Below are 16,514 nucleotides of genomic sequence, written 5' to 3'. Positions count from 1 at the left end.
ATTGTGTATCTGTTATGTGGGTTCTAGGTGGTGTCCCAGCCCAGCCATCTTACACACATTAAGATGTAGTATTTTCCATTTTACTTGGGACCCTAGCAAAGATAGGAAAGACAAACAGTGCAAAAGCAAAAAAGGCAAAAACGGATTGCTGGAGATGAAGATAAGGGACCCAAGAGAGACAACCAAAAGAAGCTGGGTATAGCGGTGTGAGCTGGGACTCCAGCTACTTTGGAGACTCAAGCAGGAGTTTGCTTGATGCCAGGAGTTCAGGGCCAGCCTGAAAAATGTAAAAAAAAAAAAAAGACCCTGTCTATCAAAAATTAAAAATTTAGCTGGGCTTAACAGTGCACGCCTCCCAGCACTTGGGAGGCAGACGCAGGAAGATCTCTGTGAGCTTGAGGCTAGCCTGGTTACACAGTGAGTCCCAGAACAGTTGGAATACAGAGAGACCCTATCTTGAGGAAAATAAAACAAAAACTAACTAAATAAATGATCACGAATAAAAATTTTAAAGTGTAATCAGAATATACTGTATGAAATAAATATAAAAATTTTTTAAATTCTAAAACATATATATATATATGAGAAAAATTTACTCACCAATAGATTTTGCATCATAAAAAGTTCTGGAAAACAGGACCACAGTCACTTCATGACTACAATTCTTCTCCTAGGCATGAACATAGAAAAAGTAGGTACAAGTTTATTTCATGTACTTTACTATGAAGCAACCCATGGATATTGCAATCCTAAGAGGCTCAGTGGCTGTGCACAGTTAGGGAGCTTCATGTGATTGCAGGTGTTAATACTGTGATCCACTCCTTGAAATCCCACCCCTTGGTGCCACCCCAGAGTCCTGACGTAAAAACCTCATTCTAAGGAAAAATTCCTCTCCTTCCTCTCTCTTCTGCTTTTCCTCCCACCAGGTACACACCCTCAATCTCTATCTATCTATCTATCTATCTATCTATCTATCTTTCTCTTCATCTCTCTATTATAATAAACACTCAAAGCTGGGCAGTGATGGTGCACACCTTTAATCCCAGCACTCAGGAGGCACAGCAAGATTGATCTCTTGTGAGTTCCAGGCCAGCCTGGTCTATAGAGCAAGATCTAGGACAGGCAACAAAACTGCACAGAGAAACCGTCTCGAAAAACCAAAAATAAACAAACAAACACACATGGATGCAGTGTCTGGGTTGTGAATTACTGGCCACCTCTGCCATGCCCACATGGCGTGCATCTGCCCAGCCCACCAATGCATCTGCCCAACATGTTTCCCTGCCTGTGCAGTATACCTTTGGGTCCGCCCCCCCCCATACCCACAGTAATTCATAATATTGGCACCCAATGTCGCCAGGCAATCCCACTGCTTTCTCCTGCCCACTGGCAGTCTGAGGAGCTCTGGGATTCTGTACCACCTGCCATTTTTCAGGCTGGAGCACCACTAGGGATTATTCATCCTACATGATCGGTAAGGTTCCTCCCTTCCCTTAGGGCCATTTTCCCACAAGTGAGGATTTGTCTCATTTGCTCACTGGTTCCACATGTCTTTCAGGCTCTAAGGCTCTTGGGCCGAGCCTTTGTGACAGCATACGGAGGCGGCTTGTGCCCATTCAATTCCACAGCCTGTAGCCTTTGTTACAACAGCCAATTGGCTGTCTTGCATTGTTCATTAGTCCTTGTTGACTGTCCGGAACAACGGAGGTCAGACTCATCTCATTTCACTTGCTGGTACCACGTGTTTTTTGGGCTCATAGCCCTTCAGCACCCATCCCTATGCAATGGCATATGGAAATGGCCTGTGACCTCTCAATTCCACGGCCAATAGTCTTTGTGACGACCTAGCGCCATTATCATTGGCCCTCACTGACCCTCTGGGACTCCAGAGGCCAGCCCACTGGGCCTTATACATTGTGGAAAAATGCGCCTATGGTCCCCCACCCCATACTGCAAAGTCAAGATTCCCACCTGACCTCCAGAAAACAGCAGATGCCATAGCTTCTATACTTCTGATTTGGCATTGCCTCCACCCCCACCCCCCAAAGCTCCTGGAACATTACTGCTGCAATCTGCCTCCTCAGCTCCCTTAAGGATGTTATTGAGATCTTCCGCTGTGCGTGACTCCCGGTTCCCCTCTCCCCACTTCGCCCTCCTCAGCCTGAAGTAGCCTCAAGAATTCAGCGCCCTTGTTCCCCCACTTGCTCCTATAACTCATCTCTTTTTATAATAATCAAAACAGCCGGGTGGTGGTGGCGCACGCCTTTAATCCCAGCACTTGAGAGGCAGAGCCAGGCAGATCTCTGTGATTTCGAGGCAAGCCTGAGCTACCAAGTGAGTTCCAGGAAAGGCACAAAGCTACACAGAGAAACCCTGTCTCATTAAAAAAAAAAAAAAGATCCAAAAACAATGGGCAGTGGTGGCACATGCCTTTAATCCCAGCACTCAGGAGGCAGAGGTAGGTGGATGTTTGTCAGTTCAAGGCCAGCCTGATCTACAGAGTGAGTTCCAGGACAGCCAGGAAAAAAGAAATCCTGCCTCAAAAAAACAAAAACAAACAAAGATCCAAAACCAAGGTAGATAACACCCGAGGAACACCACCCAAGGTTGAGACACAAAATATTTAAAAAAAGAAGAGCATGCCTATAATTCCAGTACTTGTTAAATAAAGACAAGAGATCAGAAAGTTCAGGGTTACCACTGGCTACACAGGGAGTCAGAGACTAGCCTTGACTACATGAGAACTCTGTCTCAAAAACTAAAATACTGGGTTGAGGATTTAGCTCAGTGGTAGAGCGCTTGCCTAGCAAGCGCAAGGCCCTGGGTTCGATTCTCAGCTCAAAAAAAACCAAAACAAAACAAAAAAACTAAAATAATTAAAATTATTAATAACTGAAAAATTGTCGGGCAGTGGTGGTGCACACCTTTAATCCTAGCACTTAAAAGACACAGGCAGGTGGACCTCTCTGAGTTCGAGGCCAGCCTCAGCTACAAAGTGAGTTCCAGAACAGCCAGGGCAACACAGAGAAATCCTGTCTGAAGAAATAAAATAAAACAAAACACCCTGAAAAATTAAAAATCTACTGAGTGATATTTACTTAGATTAGAATGTAGAAACATACCTTCCACTTAGTAAACAGATCAGCAAGGAAACCATTCACAGCTTTCTCAAAATATAGATCCCCTGAAAAGAAACAGTGAGAAGAGAGTAACCAACTTTTTTCTTTTCTTTTTCTTTTTTTGCTTTGAAATGTCTCTTCTAAATACATTCAAGGAATGGAATCTGCTATAATTTTTGTAAGAGACAGTAAACGTAAAGTACAAAATCACTAGATGTGGTGGCACACAACTTTAGTTTCAACACTAGAGGCAGTAGCAGGTGGATCTCTAGGAGTTCAAATCTAATCTGGTCTACAAAGCAAATTTCAGTCCCAGGGCTACATATTGAGACCCTGTCTTGAAAGAAAGAAAAGAAAAGAAAGAAAGAGAGAGAGGGAGGAGAAAGAGGAGAAAAGAAAGGAAGGAAGGAAAGAAAGTACAAAGTGAAAAAATAATGAGGGGCTACTTGCATAGCCTAGACAAACTAGACAAAACTCGACCACTGGGCTACATCCTCAACTTTATTAAGTCAAATTTAATTATGGAGGTTCAGTGTTTCCTTAGCACAGAAAGTATAGTCCAATCTCATAATTAAAAAGTCTCAGCTTTGAGGTAAACGCCAAATTTTTAAAAAGGTAGATGACTGGTTAATGTGGTATATATTCAACATAAGAGAACAACCTAACCTCCAAATATGATTATTTTTATAGTCATGCTTAAAGTGTAATAGGAGGTAATGGGGGGGTGGCTCAATGGGTAAGGATGCTTGCTGACAAACCTAGTGACCTGTGTTTGATTCCCCAGAACCCCCACAGGAGAAAGAAAACTGACTCCTGAGTTGTACAAACACACACGCATTCTCTCTCTCTCTCTCTCTCTCTCTCTAAGCAATGGAATTGATTTAGTAGGCCCTAGTCATTCATTACTTAGTGTTTGTAGTTCTTCCTAGCTGTAATGTCCTTGTTGACGCACAGCAATAATAATTTGAACTGTGCACATCATGGATCTGGGGGGTAGTCACAGTATCTGCACCTCATAGTAGTTTTAGCATTCTCTGCTCATTACACCATAGGAAAATACAATAAAGCTGAAGTAAACTTGTTTTTCTGTGATTGACAGCAAACTAAATGAAAGATATCAAGTTAAGGGTAACAGCACACAGGAGGCTGGGGCAGGAAGATTATGAATTTGAGAATAATCTGGGTTATAGAGCAAGAGCCTGTGAAAGGACAGAAAGCAGAGAATTTAAGATCTAAGAATTCAGGTTTTTCATTAATATTCTCTTGCATTTCCTGGAATTCATGTTCTGCTTCTGCATCTGTCTCTCCATGTATCTATGAAGTCTATATAAACAGAATAGAGGAACTAGCAAGGTGGCTCATGGGTAAAAGCATTCGCTGCTCAAGCCTGACAGCAGAGTTTGAACCCTGGAATCCATGCATAAAATCAAGAAAAAAACAGACTCTCTGTAAAGCTGTCCTCTGGCCTTCATATGGGCACATGGGCATACATGAACACACTCACAAAATACTAATAAACGAAAAATGTCTAAAAATACTGGGGAGGTAGAGGCAGGAGAATCAGTTCAAGATCACCCTTGGCTATACACAGGGTCTCACTATGTAGCTGACAGGAATATGCTATGTAGACCAGGCTAGTCTTGAACTTACAGAAATCAACATGCCCCCTGAGTGCTGGGATTAAAAGTGTGCACCACCTTGTACTCACTCATAAGTGGATTCTAGATATAAAGCAAAGAACAATCAGACTGCAACCCACAGAACCAGGGAGGCTATATACAATAGCAGGGGGGACCCTAGGATGACTGTGGCTTATAAGTTTTGGTTTTACTCAATCACTGGGAAAGCCTCAATGAAACATTTCATTATTAGGATAAGAATTTATATTGTATGGGGCTGATAATAGAAAAATAAATAAATTAAAAAAAAAAAAAAAGGTGTGCACCACCACTCCTGACCTGTATCTGTTTGGTACAGTGCTTGCTTAGCATGCACAGAGCCCAGGGTTCGATCTCCAGCACAGTGTAAACTGGGCATAGAGATGAATGCCTTTAATCACAGCACTTGGGAGACAGAAGTAGTAGAATGGGAAGTTCGAGGCCATCCTCACCTGGATGAAACCTTATCTCAAAAAACAGTCACAAAAAGAAGAATGAAAAAATAATAGTAAAAGAGAGAAAACTGAAGAGGCCTGGCAAGAAAGCAGGACACATCTTTAGAAAGTATCAAGCGCTTACTATAAAAATGATTCAAACTTGGGGAAAACCAGAAAATTCCCTCCAGTGGCAGTTACAATCAGTACTTAGGGGACAGTACCATAAATATCAAAATCCCACATTTCACAGCTCATCTGAATAAATATGTAAACCATAGCCGACGTAGAACGGAACACCACCTGTAACAAATAAAAACATAGCTGCATTAAAAAACAAATGATTTGTATAAAATTTCAGTTCTACAGGATGAACAGGGTGTCAAAGTCTGTCACAAGGTAATATATGTAACATATTTATCCATATTTATTCATTATTATTTAGACAAAGGGAATGTGTATGCATGTGTGTGTGCATATGTGCAAACACATGAGGAGGTCAGAGAACAATCTGCAGAGTCAGTCCTCTCCTTCCACTATGTGGGTCCCAGGGACTCAAACTCAGGTTATCAGGATTGGTGATAAGCACCTTTACTTACTAAGCCATCTCACCAGTCCAACATACTTAATTATACACTTAAGAATAGTGCACATGTCAGGAGGTGGTGGTGCACGCCTTTAATCCCAGCACTCGGGAGGCAGAGGCAGGTGGATCTCTAAGTTCGAGATCAACCTGATCTACAGAGTGGATTCTAGGACAGTCAGAGCTGTCACACAGAGAGACCCCATCTTGAAAAACAAACAAACAACAACAACAAAATGTACACATATTGAAAGCTTAAAAGCTAACTTCCACAAGCCCTGTAACTATAACAGCAACCCATATACAAAATACACTAGTGCAGTAGTGGCACAACATTATAGGAATAACCAACTACTGGTTTCCGTGTGTGTGTGTGTGTGTGTGTGTGTGTGTGTGTGTGTGTGTGTGTGTGTGGACTTTTTTTTTTAAGGCCCACTCCATGAGCTAGAACACATACTTGACACTGCTAAAGTGGCCAAGAACCTGTGACTAGGTATGTCATGGGCCTATGGAAAAACCTATTATTATTCTACTAAAGGAATATGGGAATAAAATGACTCTTTTGTTTTGTTTTGTTTTGTTTTGTTTTTTCGAGACAGGGTTTCTCTATAGCTTTGGAGCCTGTCCTGGACTAGCTCTGTAGACCAAGCTGGCCTTGAACTCAGAGATCCACCTGCCTCTGCCTCCCGAGTGCTGGGATTACAGGCATGTGACACCACACCCCAGCATAAAATGACTCTTGATAATACACTGCTATATCCATAGTTAACAGCCTCGCAAACCCTTCATCAAAGATGCTTCTTCTTACAGTGGAAGGGAATTGTGTATTTTATGTATTTGAGTGCTCTACTTGCATGTTTGCCTGTATGACATTAGAGGGCATCAGATCCCACTAGACATGGTTGTGAGCCACCATGTGGTTGCTGGGAATTGAACTTAGAACCCCTGGAATACAGCCAGTGCTCTTAACCACTGAGCCATCTCTCCAGCCCCCAGTAGATTGACAGAGACCTACAACTAGACAATGTGCAGAGTGAGAGACTTTGGAGCAGTCTTTTTTTTTATTATTAATTTTTTTTTTCATTTTACATACCAACCTCAGTTCCCCTTGTCTCTCCTTCTCCCACCTCCTCACCTCCCTCCCACTCTACCCCCATGGAGCAGTCTTAAATGGGATGTCTTCATCAACTCCTTCCCCTTAGAGCTCAGGATCTATTCAGAGGAAGTGGAAAGATTGTAAGAGCCACCAGAGGTGGTGGATAACTCCAAGGAATAGTGTCTTTAAGATATAACATGACCACCTTGCCTTTAATCCCAGCACTCAGGAGGCAGAGCCAGGCAGATCTCTGTGAGTTTGAGGCCAGCCTGGTCTCCAAAGTGAGTTCCAGGAAAGGTGCAAAGCTACACAGAGAAACCCTGTCTCGAAAAACCAAAAAAAAAAAAAAAAAAAAAAAAAAAAAAAAAAAAAAAGATATAACATGACCAATGCACATATGAACTCACAGAGATTGTGGCAGGACACATATGACCTGCAAAAGGTCTACACAGGCTAAAGCAGAACAGGATCCCCGCACTGAAAGGTGAAAGTGAACACAGGGTCCTGCCCCTAACCAACAAGCTCCTTGCAACTGATAGCTGCTGGCAAAGAAAGAATCAGTTTTCTCCACTGGAGTATCACTGGGGAGATCAACCACACAGGACAGGCCCTATGCCCAGTAGTAGTCGACTAACACAAAATAAATTCCATGTTTTTTGTGGATGCTTTTTGTTTAGTTTTATTTGGGCAATTTTTGTCTTGTTGATTTTTTCATTGATCAAAATATAGAGCAGACTCTGATGTGGTGGTTCATGCCTATAATTCTGCAACTCAGGAAAGTGAGGCAGGAATACAGTCAGTTCAAAGCCAACATGGGCTAAATAGCAAAATCCTGTAGTGTCAAAAATCAAATAAAACATTTACTCAGAGTGAATTTTGTGATTTTAACTAAAAGAATTTTTTTTTTTTTTTTGTATAAGCTGAGGATCGAACCCAGGGCCTTGCGCTTGCTAGGCAAGTGCTCTACCACTAAGCTAAATCCCCAACCCAAGAAATTTTTAAATGATGGAGGAATTCTCTTAACTATGAAGTGGTACTTCTAAAAGTAAGCTTTACCCATGTGTTCTTTCACTTACTTGATAGAATGCCCAGTTGGTAAAATGCCTGCCTAGCATTCATGAAGTTCCGCTATCCAATACTAGGCAAGACCAAGTGGGGTGGCATGTGCTTACAATCCCAACACTTGGGATGTGAAGACAGGAGGGTTGGGAATCGAAGGTGATCCCTGGGTACATAGCCAGCATGAGCTACATGAAAATCTACTTCAAAAAACCAAAAGCAGAGGCTGGAGAAATGGCTCAGTAGTTAAGAGCATTTGATGCTCTTGTAGAGGACCCACATCAAGTTCTCAGCACCCACATCAAGGCTCATAACTATCTTTAACTCCGGTTCTAGGGGATACAATGACCTTTTCTGGACTCCATTGGCACCAGGCATATACATGGTACACACCTACCTATGTGGCAAGCAAAACACTCATACATAACAAATGAAAAATAATCTATAAAAATAAAGAAGTTTTTGAAATCTTACTCTGAGCTTTGTATCATAGGTAGCAAGATCTGGTTCCCGACCTCTTGGAGTTTTTTTTTGGAGCTGAGGATCGACCCACTGAGCTAAATCCCCAACCCCCTCTAGGAGTTTTATAGCCCTTGGAGAAAGACCTGCAAGGTACTGTAATAGCTACAAATGTTTCATGAAGATTCACGCAAGAATTGTAGTAGATAGGGCAGCATCTATACCCATGAAAGTCACAGAAACCTCACAGACCTTTAACCAAGACTTGCCAAATGAACCTAATACATTTTTTTCTTTTTGGTTTTTCAAGACAGGGTTTCTCTGTGTAGTCCTGGCTGTCTTGGAACTCACTCTGTAGACCAGGCTGGCCTTGAACTCTGAGATCTACCTGCCTCTGCCTCCCCGAGTGCTGGGATTAAAGGTGTGCACCACCACTGCCCAGCAGAGCTTAATAAATTATAACTGGTATCATATATCCCATTTGCCAGATTGCCCTAAGCAAAAGTAGTTATTTTGGCTATATGTACTTTATTACTAATGCTATTCAGTCATTCTCTTCTTTGCTGAAAAAATTTGGTGAAAAAGCAGAATGCAAATCTCTTATTATTTTTAGTATTCATATTTTTTAGTCCATTAGATTTATTCCTTAAAGACTATTCACTCTGGAGGCTTCCTATAGCTGTTGAGACATAGCAAGTACTGATAAACTCATTCTCCTTTTTTCTTTTTCTTTTCTTTTTTTTTTTTTTTTTTTTTTTTTGGTTTTGTTTTGTTTTTTGAGACAGGGTTTCTCTGTGTAGCCTTGGCTGTCCTGGAACTCACTCTGTAGACCAGGCTGGCCTCAAACTCACAGAGATCCGCCTGCCTCTGCCTCTCAAGTACTGGGATTAAAGGCGTGCACTACTACTGCCCAGCCATTGTCCTTTTTTAATATACAGAAATATAAAGTCTAGAAAACAATACGCTTTTGAAAGTGTTAGCTTTGATCATCTCATGATTTCTAGGTACTGAGTCCAGTATGAAGGATTTTGTACATGGCAAGTCTGGTGTGTGTGTGACTGTAAGAATGAGTGTGAGTGTTAAGTGTGTGTGTGTCATAAGTATTCAGAGAGGCCAAAGGAGGAAGTCAGTGTCCTGCTCTGCCACTGTCTACCTCAGTCCCTTAAGACAGGGTCTATCATTAAACTTGGAGCCAAGCTGTCGGCCAGCAAGCTCCACTACATCTTAGCTCTCCCCTCCCAATACTGCTCCAGTTAAAAGCATGTGTGACCATGCATAGCTTTAAAAGAAATAACAACCAAAAAAACATAGGTGCTATGGATTTGAACTCAGATTCTCAGGTTGGTACAGCAAATGCTGTTACCCAATGGGTCAGTGCCACAGCCCTGTTTGTTCTGCCTTGTTAATAAGACAGGGTCTCAGGCTAATCTGAGCTAATCTAATAGGGCCAGGCTAATATGAGCATTGCTATTGTCCCTTCTCAGTCTCCTGGGTGCTTGACTTGCAGGTACCACCAAGTCCAGCTCCTTTGTAACATCACTGGGAATCCAACCTAGGACTTCAGCTATGCCAAACAAGTGTGAGACCTCTGAGCTACACAGCCAGACCTCGTAACTTTTCTGCAGACATGAACTCACTATGTAGCCTCGGTAATTCAAGCCCAGCCTTAAATCTGTAATCCTGCTCAATTCTTCACCAGTGCTCAGATTACAGGTGTGTGCCATTACACCTGGCTTACATTTTTAAAATCACGGCATATTTTATAGAAAGGAAGAAAAACATTCATAGTTTTTATACTGAAACTTTTTAAAAAGTACCTTTTGGAGTAGTAGTTCAGTGATAAATATTTTTGTTGTTGTTTTTGAGACAGGGTTTCTCTGTTTAGTTTTGGTGCCTGTCCTGGATCTTGCTCCTATAGACCAGGCTGGCCTCAAACTCACTGAGTGGTGAACATTTTCTTAGCATGTGCAAGTCCCTAAGCTTCCCCGAGCATAGCAAATAAACAAAAGATAAAAATACAAAATTATTCTTTTTTTTTTTTTTCTTTTTTTGGTTTTTCGAGACAAGGGTTTCTCTTGTGTAGCTTTGGCGCCTTTCCTGGAATGTACTTTTTAGCCCAGGCTGGCCTCGAACTCACAGAGATCTGCCTGCCTCGTCCTCTCAAGTGCTGGGATTACAGGCATGCACCACCACTGCCAGGCCTAAGCAAAATTATTCTAAAGATAGAAATAGGTCAGTTCTTCAACTACTGATTCTTCTGCTTTCATCTCCCAAGTTTTCAGACTAAAACTGTGCACTAGCCAGGTGCTCACCTTTAATCCCAACACTCAGGAAGCAGAGGCAGGCATGTCTCTGTGAGCTCAAGGCCAACCTGGCCCATACAGTAAGTCACAGGCCAGCCAGAGCTAGGTAGTGGGACCCTGTCTCAAAATACAACAATAGTGCATCACTATGTCAGGTTTCCCTTTAAAACTTTACCACTTATGTGCCACGCATGGTGGCACATACCTTTAATCCCAGCACTGGGGAGGTACATGCAGGCAGATGTCAGGGTTTGAAGCCACCCTAGTCTACATAACAAGTTCCAGGACAGCCAGGACTACACAGAGAAACCCTGTCTTGAAAAGCAAAAAATAAAACACAACAAAAAAACATTTTTAAAGCAAATTAAAAAACAAATTTGCCACTTACAACATTTTATGAGATGGAAAAGCAGGCAAATGATCTGTTATGAAGTTACCTAAAGTAAGAGGACTGGTTGGTGGTAATGTGACTAATAAGCTGCCATGGTTTGATTCCAGCACTAAAAGAACGAAATCAACAAAATACATACATGTATCAATGTAAAGAAAGCCTTAAACTTAAAATTGTGTGTGTGTGTGTGTGTGTGTGTGTGTGTGTGTGTGTGTGTAAGAGAGACAGACAGACAGACAGACAGGGGGGGAGGGAGAGGTGGGTAAGGAGGAGAGTACGAGTGTAGTCAAGTTTAAATGGGTGCAGGCTCACACACTGGCACTCATGAGGAGGTCAGAGGCCAATCTTTGAATACAGTCTTCATTGTTCCATGCTGAGATAGGGTCTCTCCAGTGATGCATAAGCCAGGAGAACTGGCCCGGGAGCTTCTGAAGATTCTCCTCTCCACCTCCCACCTCCCTTGCAGGAGCATACAAGGATACTGATGCTGGCACTCCGGCACATGGCTTTCACATGGGTTTTCAGGACCTGAACTATCATCAGGCATACACAGCAAATGCTTCTACCCAATGAGCCAATTCCCCAGCTAGCAAATTTTATAATGCTAATTTCTTTTCTTTCTCTTTTGGCACTAGGGATTGAATCCAGGGTCTTGTCACACTAGGCAACACTCTACCACTAAGGTGCTAATTTCTTTTCATACACAGAGATCTTGTTCTCCAAGCTAGGATGGTAGTAACAACTATAATTTCAACACTCCCAAGGTGGATACAGGATTAAGAATTCAAGACAAATCTGGACAAATCAATAGCCCCTGACTTAAAAAAAAATATGCTGTTATTCTTATAATCAGATTATCCTATTTTTGACCTAGGTGTCCTCTCTCTCCTCAGCTTCCTCTTCTTCTTTTTGGTTTTTCAAGATTAGAATCACTCTGGCTGTCCTAGAACTAGCTCTATAGATTGGGCTGGACTGACTGGACTCAGAGATCTGTCTGTCTGTGTGGAATTAAAGGCATGTGCCACCATGTCCAGCTTCTCCTCAATTTAAGTAGTTTGGAATACAGGAACATGCCTATTGTACCAAATTATAAATTCTTACAATTGGAAAATCTTCACTGAATTTGAATGAACAAACACTTGAGTAGGAACAGTGCCAGAGAACTTCAGGATGTCTTATTCTGTAGCCCAGACTGGAACTGATTATATAACCCATAATGGCTTGTAACTCACAGTAATCCTCCTGCCTCAGCCTTCTCAGTGCTGGGATGATAAGCAGGAGCCACCACAACCAGTCCTGTACTTAATATGTTAAATAGACTCATTTGGAAAAAGAAAATGAAGATCATTTCAACCTGCCAAGACCCAACTACAAAATACAGGAGCATAGAGGACCAGTTCCAGCTGGGCAGATGGTTCCAAACATAGAGATTTTTTGCTTATCTCTTTGCTTTGAATTCAGTACTCAGACATACATACAGTATAAGGAAACAAAACAAAAGTCACTTTGTAAATCTTACCCTGGTCTCTTCACTGATATAACCACACATGACCTTCTCATTCTTGACCCACAGCTCACCAGCTTGTGCCCTGAAAGGAGATACACATACCAATTATTATTATTGCTCTCCTCAGGTGGCTCGCTCACTTGCTGTCTGTCTTCTGAACTAGTCTTGGTACGGGGTCCAAGCTAGCCTCCTGTGTCTGCCATCTAGTTCACTTGTATTCAAATGACCTGATCAGTTATACCTTTCCAAAGAAAGCTCCATGAGCAGGTTATCTACTATAAATGGCTTCTGGTGTCCTGAATATGCACATCAGAAGTCCATGGAAAACATACAGGTCTAGAAAACTGGGGCCTTTAGAGAACAGAGACCCTCAAAATAGTTCCAGTTCTAAAATATATAACTCTTGTGACAGTAGCTTCTGCCACCTCTTACGGTAATTCTGAACACAGCCAGGTATGGGAGCGCGCACCTGTCATCCAGCGCTGGAAAAGTCAGAGCAGAAGGCTCAGGACTTAAATGTCAGTGTTGGTGACACAGTAGAACTGAGGCCAGCCTGGCTACATGAGACTAGATCCCAAAATTACAAAAAGCAAACTCATAAAACAATCCTCAGACTGCCATCAGGTACTTCGGTAATTGTTCACTCATATCACAGCAGTCTAGCATTTGAAACTCCTGCGCACTTTACTGTATGGAGATCCACGTGCCTCAAATATCTTATTCAGCTGACTTCCTGTAGTAAACTCTACTTCCATTTACCATCCAGTAAGTCCAGAATGCCACGCGATACCTACCTGATGCCAGCAAATTCCACTTTCTGAGTGATATAGGCACAAGTGCTGACCTAAGGGAAGGAGAAAACAAAAGGACTCAACGCACCAGGGCCTGGACAGTCACACACAAGAGCTCCTGGCTTTAAAATCTCCTACAACAACAACAACAACAACAACAACGAAAGGCTCGACATGGTGCGCACACCTGTAATCCCAGCACTCGGGAGGCAGAGGCAGGTGGGTCTCTGTGAGTTCCAGGCCAGCCTGGTCTATCTCCTCCAACAGGAAGTCTAGGGCTGCACAGCTGGAGCTTAAGACTTTAGCAAGTATAAATAGTAAAGACAGGCGGACAGTAAGTGCAGCCCGAGGAACACACTGACCTTCGCAAATGTTTACACAGAGACATTCATATACTAAATGCAGTACAAATTATCTTTCCACTTCTAAATTTTTTCAGTGTCAGAGGTCAAACCTGGGCTTCAAGGTGAGTGCTCTACCACTGAGAGAGCTCAAAGACACAGAAACCTTTCACCCAATTAAAAAAAAAAAAACAACTTACTTTTCATTCATTTATTTATTTTTATTTTGGTGCTGGGAATTGGACCTAGTACCTCACATATACTGGGCAAAGGCTCTACCACTGAACTATGTTCCCAGCCCATTACGGTTTTGGTTGTTTGATATTTTTTTTTCCCCAGAAAATATATTTTGTGTAGAAATTCTTCATATAACTTCCTTCATAATATGCAAAACCAAAGAGTTTTCAGTACAGGGTCACAATTCTGATGAAGTGGGCATTTTACATGGAAAAGATTCATTAAAAATAAATAAATAGGTGGGTCTGATGGTACATGCCTTTAATCCCAACACTCAGGGGGCAGAGGCAGATGTGTATCTCTGGGAGTTCAGGCCAGCCTGGTTGACACAGCATGCTCCAGGCCAGCCAAGTCCACATACTGAAACCCTTGTCAAAAATGGGATGAGAAGTGGGGATGGGGTTGCCAGATGGCTCAGCACTTGTTGCTCTTACAGAGGACCCAGGTCTGGTTCCCATCACTCACATGGCATCTCAGTCTGTAACTCCTATGCTAGAGGATCCATTATCTTCTTCTGGATGGTGACAGTACTAAGCATGCACATAGTATAAATGTAAAGATGCCATAGTCATACACATAAAAATAAATAAAATAAATAAACAAAAAATAGAAAAGGATATAGCCAAGTATCTACAGTAACTACTTGTGGATGCTAGAATCAGGAGTTATTTGGATGGCTCTGAATTTATATGATGAACAAGGACAATTCATGTCACAGACAGTATACTGTGTCATCAAAATAATCGTATCTTACCAAACTTTTCTTTAGTCGCCACATATCCCCACGGCCAATGTACTGATCCTTAAAAGTCAATTCCACAAGGTCAAGAGTCACATCCTGAAAGGGGAGAATCACACATCTGTATTGTTTTACCACTCTTTATAGTCAAGATATGATGTCTACACACCGTGAAAATGAGTGAAAAAAAGAAAACCTTTGGAAGACCATTCAACAGCAGACCCTGACAGAATTCTCCACAGCAAAGGCAACTCAACGGTGCCCTCGGCACTTCTACAGCACATGCTATGGCAGCTATCCCATGACAAAGGAGCCCCAGACAGCCATCTACTGTTCTTCAGTCCTTCTGATGTCTGACAAAGGGTATTATTGTTTGTTGCCCAGGCTGCCCTCACATTCAGAGCTCCAGCAATCCTCTCTGCCTTGGCATAAGTAGCTGGAACTACAGATACATGCAACCATGCCCTTCTGTTTTAGACTTGAAAGATACCATTGAACTGTCTGCTTTATATCACAATAGAATGCACATAATGCCCTATGGACAATTATTTTTGCCTATTAAGCATCAACTAATAAAGAAAAATTCTAATCTGGATGTGATGGTGAATGTCTTTAATCCCAGCACTGTGGAGGCAGAGGCAAACAGATCTCAGTGAGTTCAAGGCCAGTCTGGTCTACATTGTGAATTCCAGGACAGCCAGGGCTACATTGTGAGATCCTATCTCAAAAAGACAAATGCAAAGCCAGGTACAGTGATGTGTCTTATACTTCCAGGAAGCTGAGGGAGGATTGCTGCCAGTTCCAGGCTAGCCTGGGCTACATAAGTTCCATGTCAGCTGAGCTAAACAGCAGACTCTGCCTAAAAACAATAAATCATTTAAAGAAAATAAATATGAGGGGTTGGAGAGATGGCTCAGTGGTAAGAGCATTGACTGCTTTTCCAGAAGACCCGGGTTCAACTCCCAGCACCCACATGGTGGCTCACAACTGTAACTCCATTTTCAGGAGAATCCAATATCCTCTTCTGGCCTCTTAGGGCACCAGGCACACACATGGAACACAGACATATATGCAGTCAACCACTCAAATAGATAAAATAAAGATAATACAACAATTTTAAAAAGAAAAAGAATGGACAGAATATATAAAAAATATCAGTAATTAAATAGCAAATTATAAATATATCCTTTTATATGAACTAAGACAAGCTTTAAAAAGTGAGGACTTATATGCAGCCTACATAGCATTTATATATTATTTTTAAAAGAAGAAACCACACCCCTGTCGATGCTTTATTAACTATTAATGGTTATCACAAATAATTAATAATTATCTTCAGAGTCAAGATAGGATACAACTCAGTTGTTACAGGATGAGGTAGGGTCCCTGAAAATAGCAATTATATTTAAATGACCTAGATATGACCACTTAACAATATAGCACTACACTTAAGAACCTCATTTCCATAGTGACCTAACCTTTGAGGATAGGTGCTAACCCACAACAAAGACTTGCCTTGGGGTCTACAACATTCACATAGACATCTTGATAAGGTCTTAGTCGGAATACTTGAGTCACAGTCTGGTCCACACTGATAGTTTCTGAATTTAAAAAAAAAAAAATCAGTTCAGTTAACATATTTTGATCATTTGCTACAGCCTCTGCCTTCCAGGAGATTAAATCTTAAATAGTTCTCTACTTTACGAGTCAAACAAGCTGAAGAACTAACCCTTGCTTTACAGGATGAACAGCACCTGGTGTCATGGCTTCCCCCCTGTAATTCTAGCATTTGGAGAC

At 41.8% G+C, this 16,514-nt stretch overlaps 1 protein-coding gene across 9 annotated transcripts in view; it reads right to left on the bottom strand.

The window, feature by feature from the left end:
* Depdc5 (DEP domain containing 5, GATOR1 subcomplex subunit) overlaps positions 1-16,313 on the bottom strand; it is a 118,031-nt gene extending 101,718 nt beyond the window's left edge. For 6 of the 9 annotated variants that reach the window (XM_036200596.1, XM_036200597.1, XM_036200599.1 and 3 more), the window contains exons 1-7: positions 16,233-16,313; positions 14,733-14,816; positions 13,404-13,453; positions 12,622-12,691; positions 5,436-5,514; positions 3,123-3,184; positions 601-670 (exon numbers count right to left, since the gene is read on the bottom strand). In XM_036200596.1, coding sequence (XP_036056489.1) covers positions 601-670; positions 3,123-3,184; positions 5,436-5,514; positions 12,622-12,691; positions 13,404-13,453; positions 14,733-14,756 — 355 coding nt within the window. In that variant the 5' untranslated portion in view covers positions 14,757-14,816; positions 16,233-16,313. Of the gene's footprint in view, positions 1-600; positions 671-3,122; positions 3,185-5,435; positions 5,515-12,621; positions 12,692-13,403; positions 13,454-14,732; positions 14,817-16,232 lie in introns of those variants that run through there. The other 3 variants (XM_036200593.1, XM_036200592.1, XM_036200594.1) reach the window with 1 other exon arrangement.
* Positions 16,314-16,514: the final 201 nt, after the last annotated feature.

Source organism: Onychomys torridus, chromosome 10 (genome assembly GCF_903995425.1).
Source record: "Onychomys torridus chromosome 10, mOncTor1.1, whole genome shotgun sequence".
NCBI classification, from domain to species: Eukaryota; Metazoa; Chordata; class Mammalia; order Rodentia; family Cricetidae; genus Onychomys; species Onychomys torridus.
The sequence above is the reverse complement of the archived record's forward strand: the minus strand, read 5'-3'. Positions and strand labels throughout refer to the sequence as shown.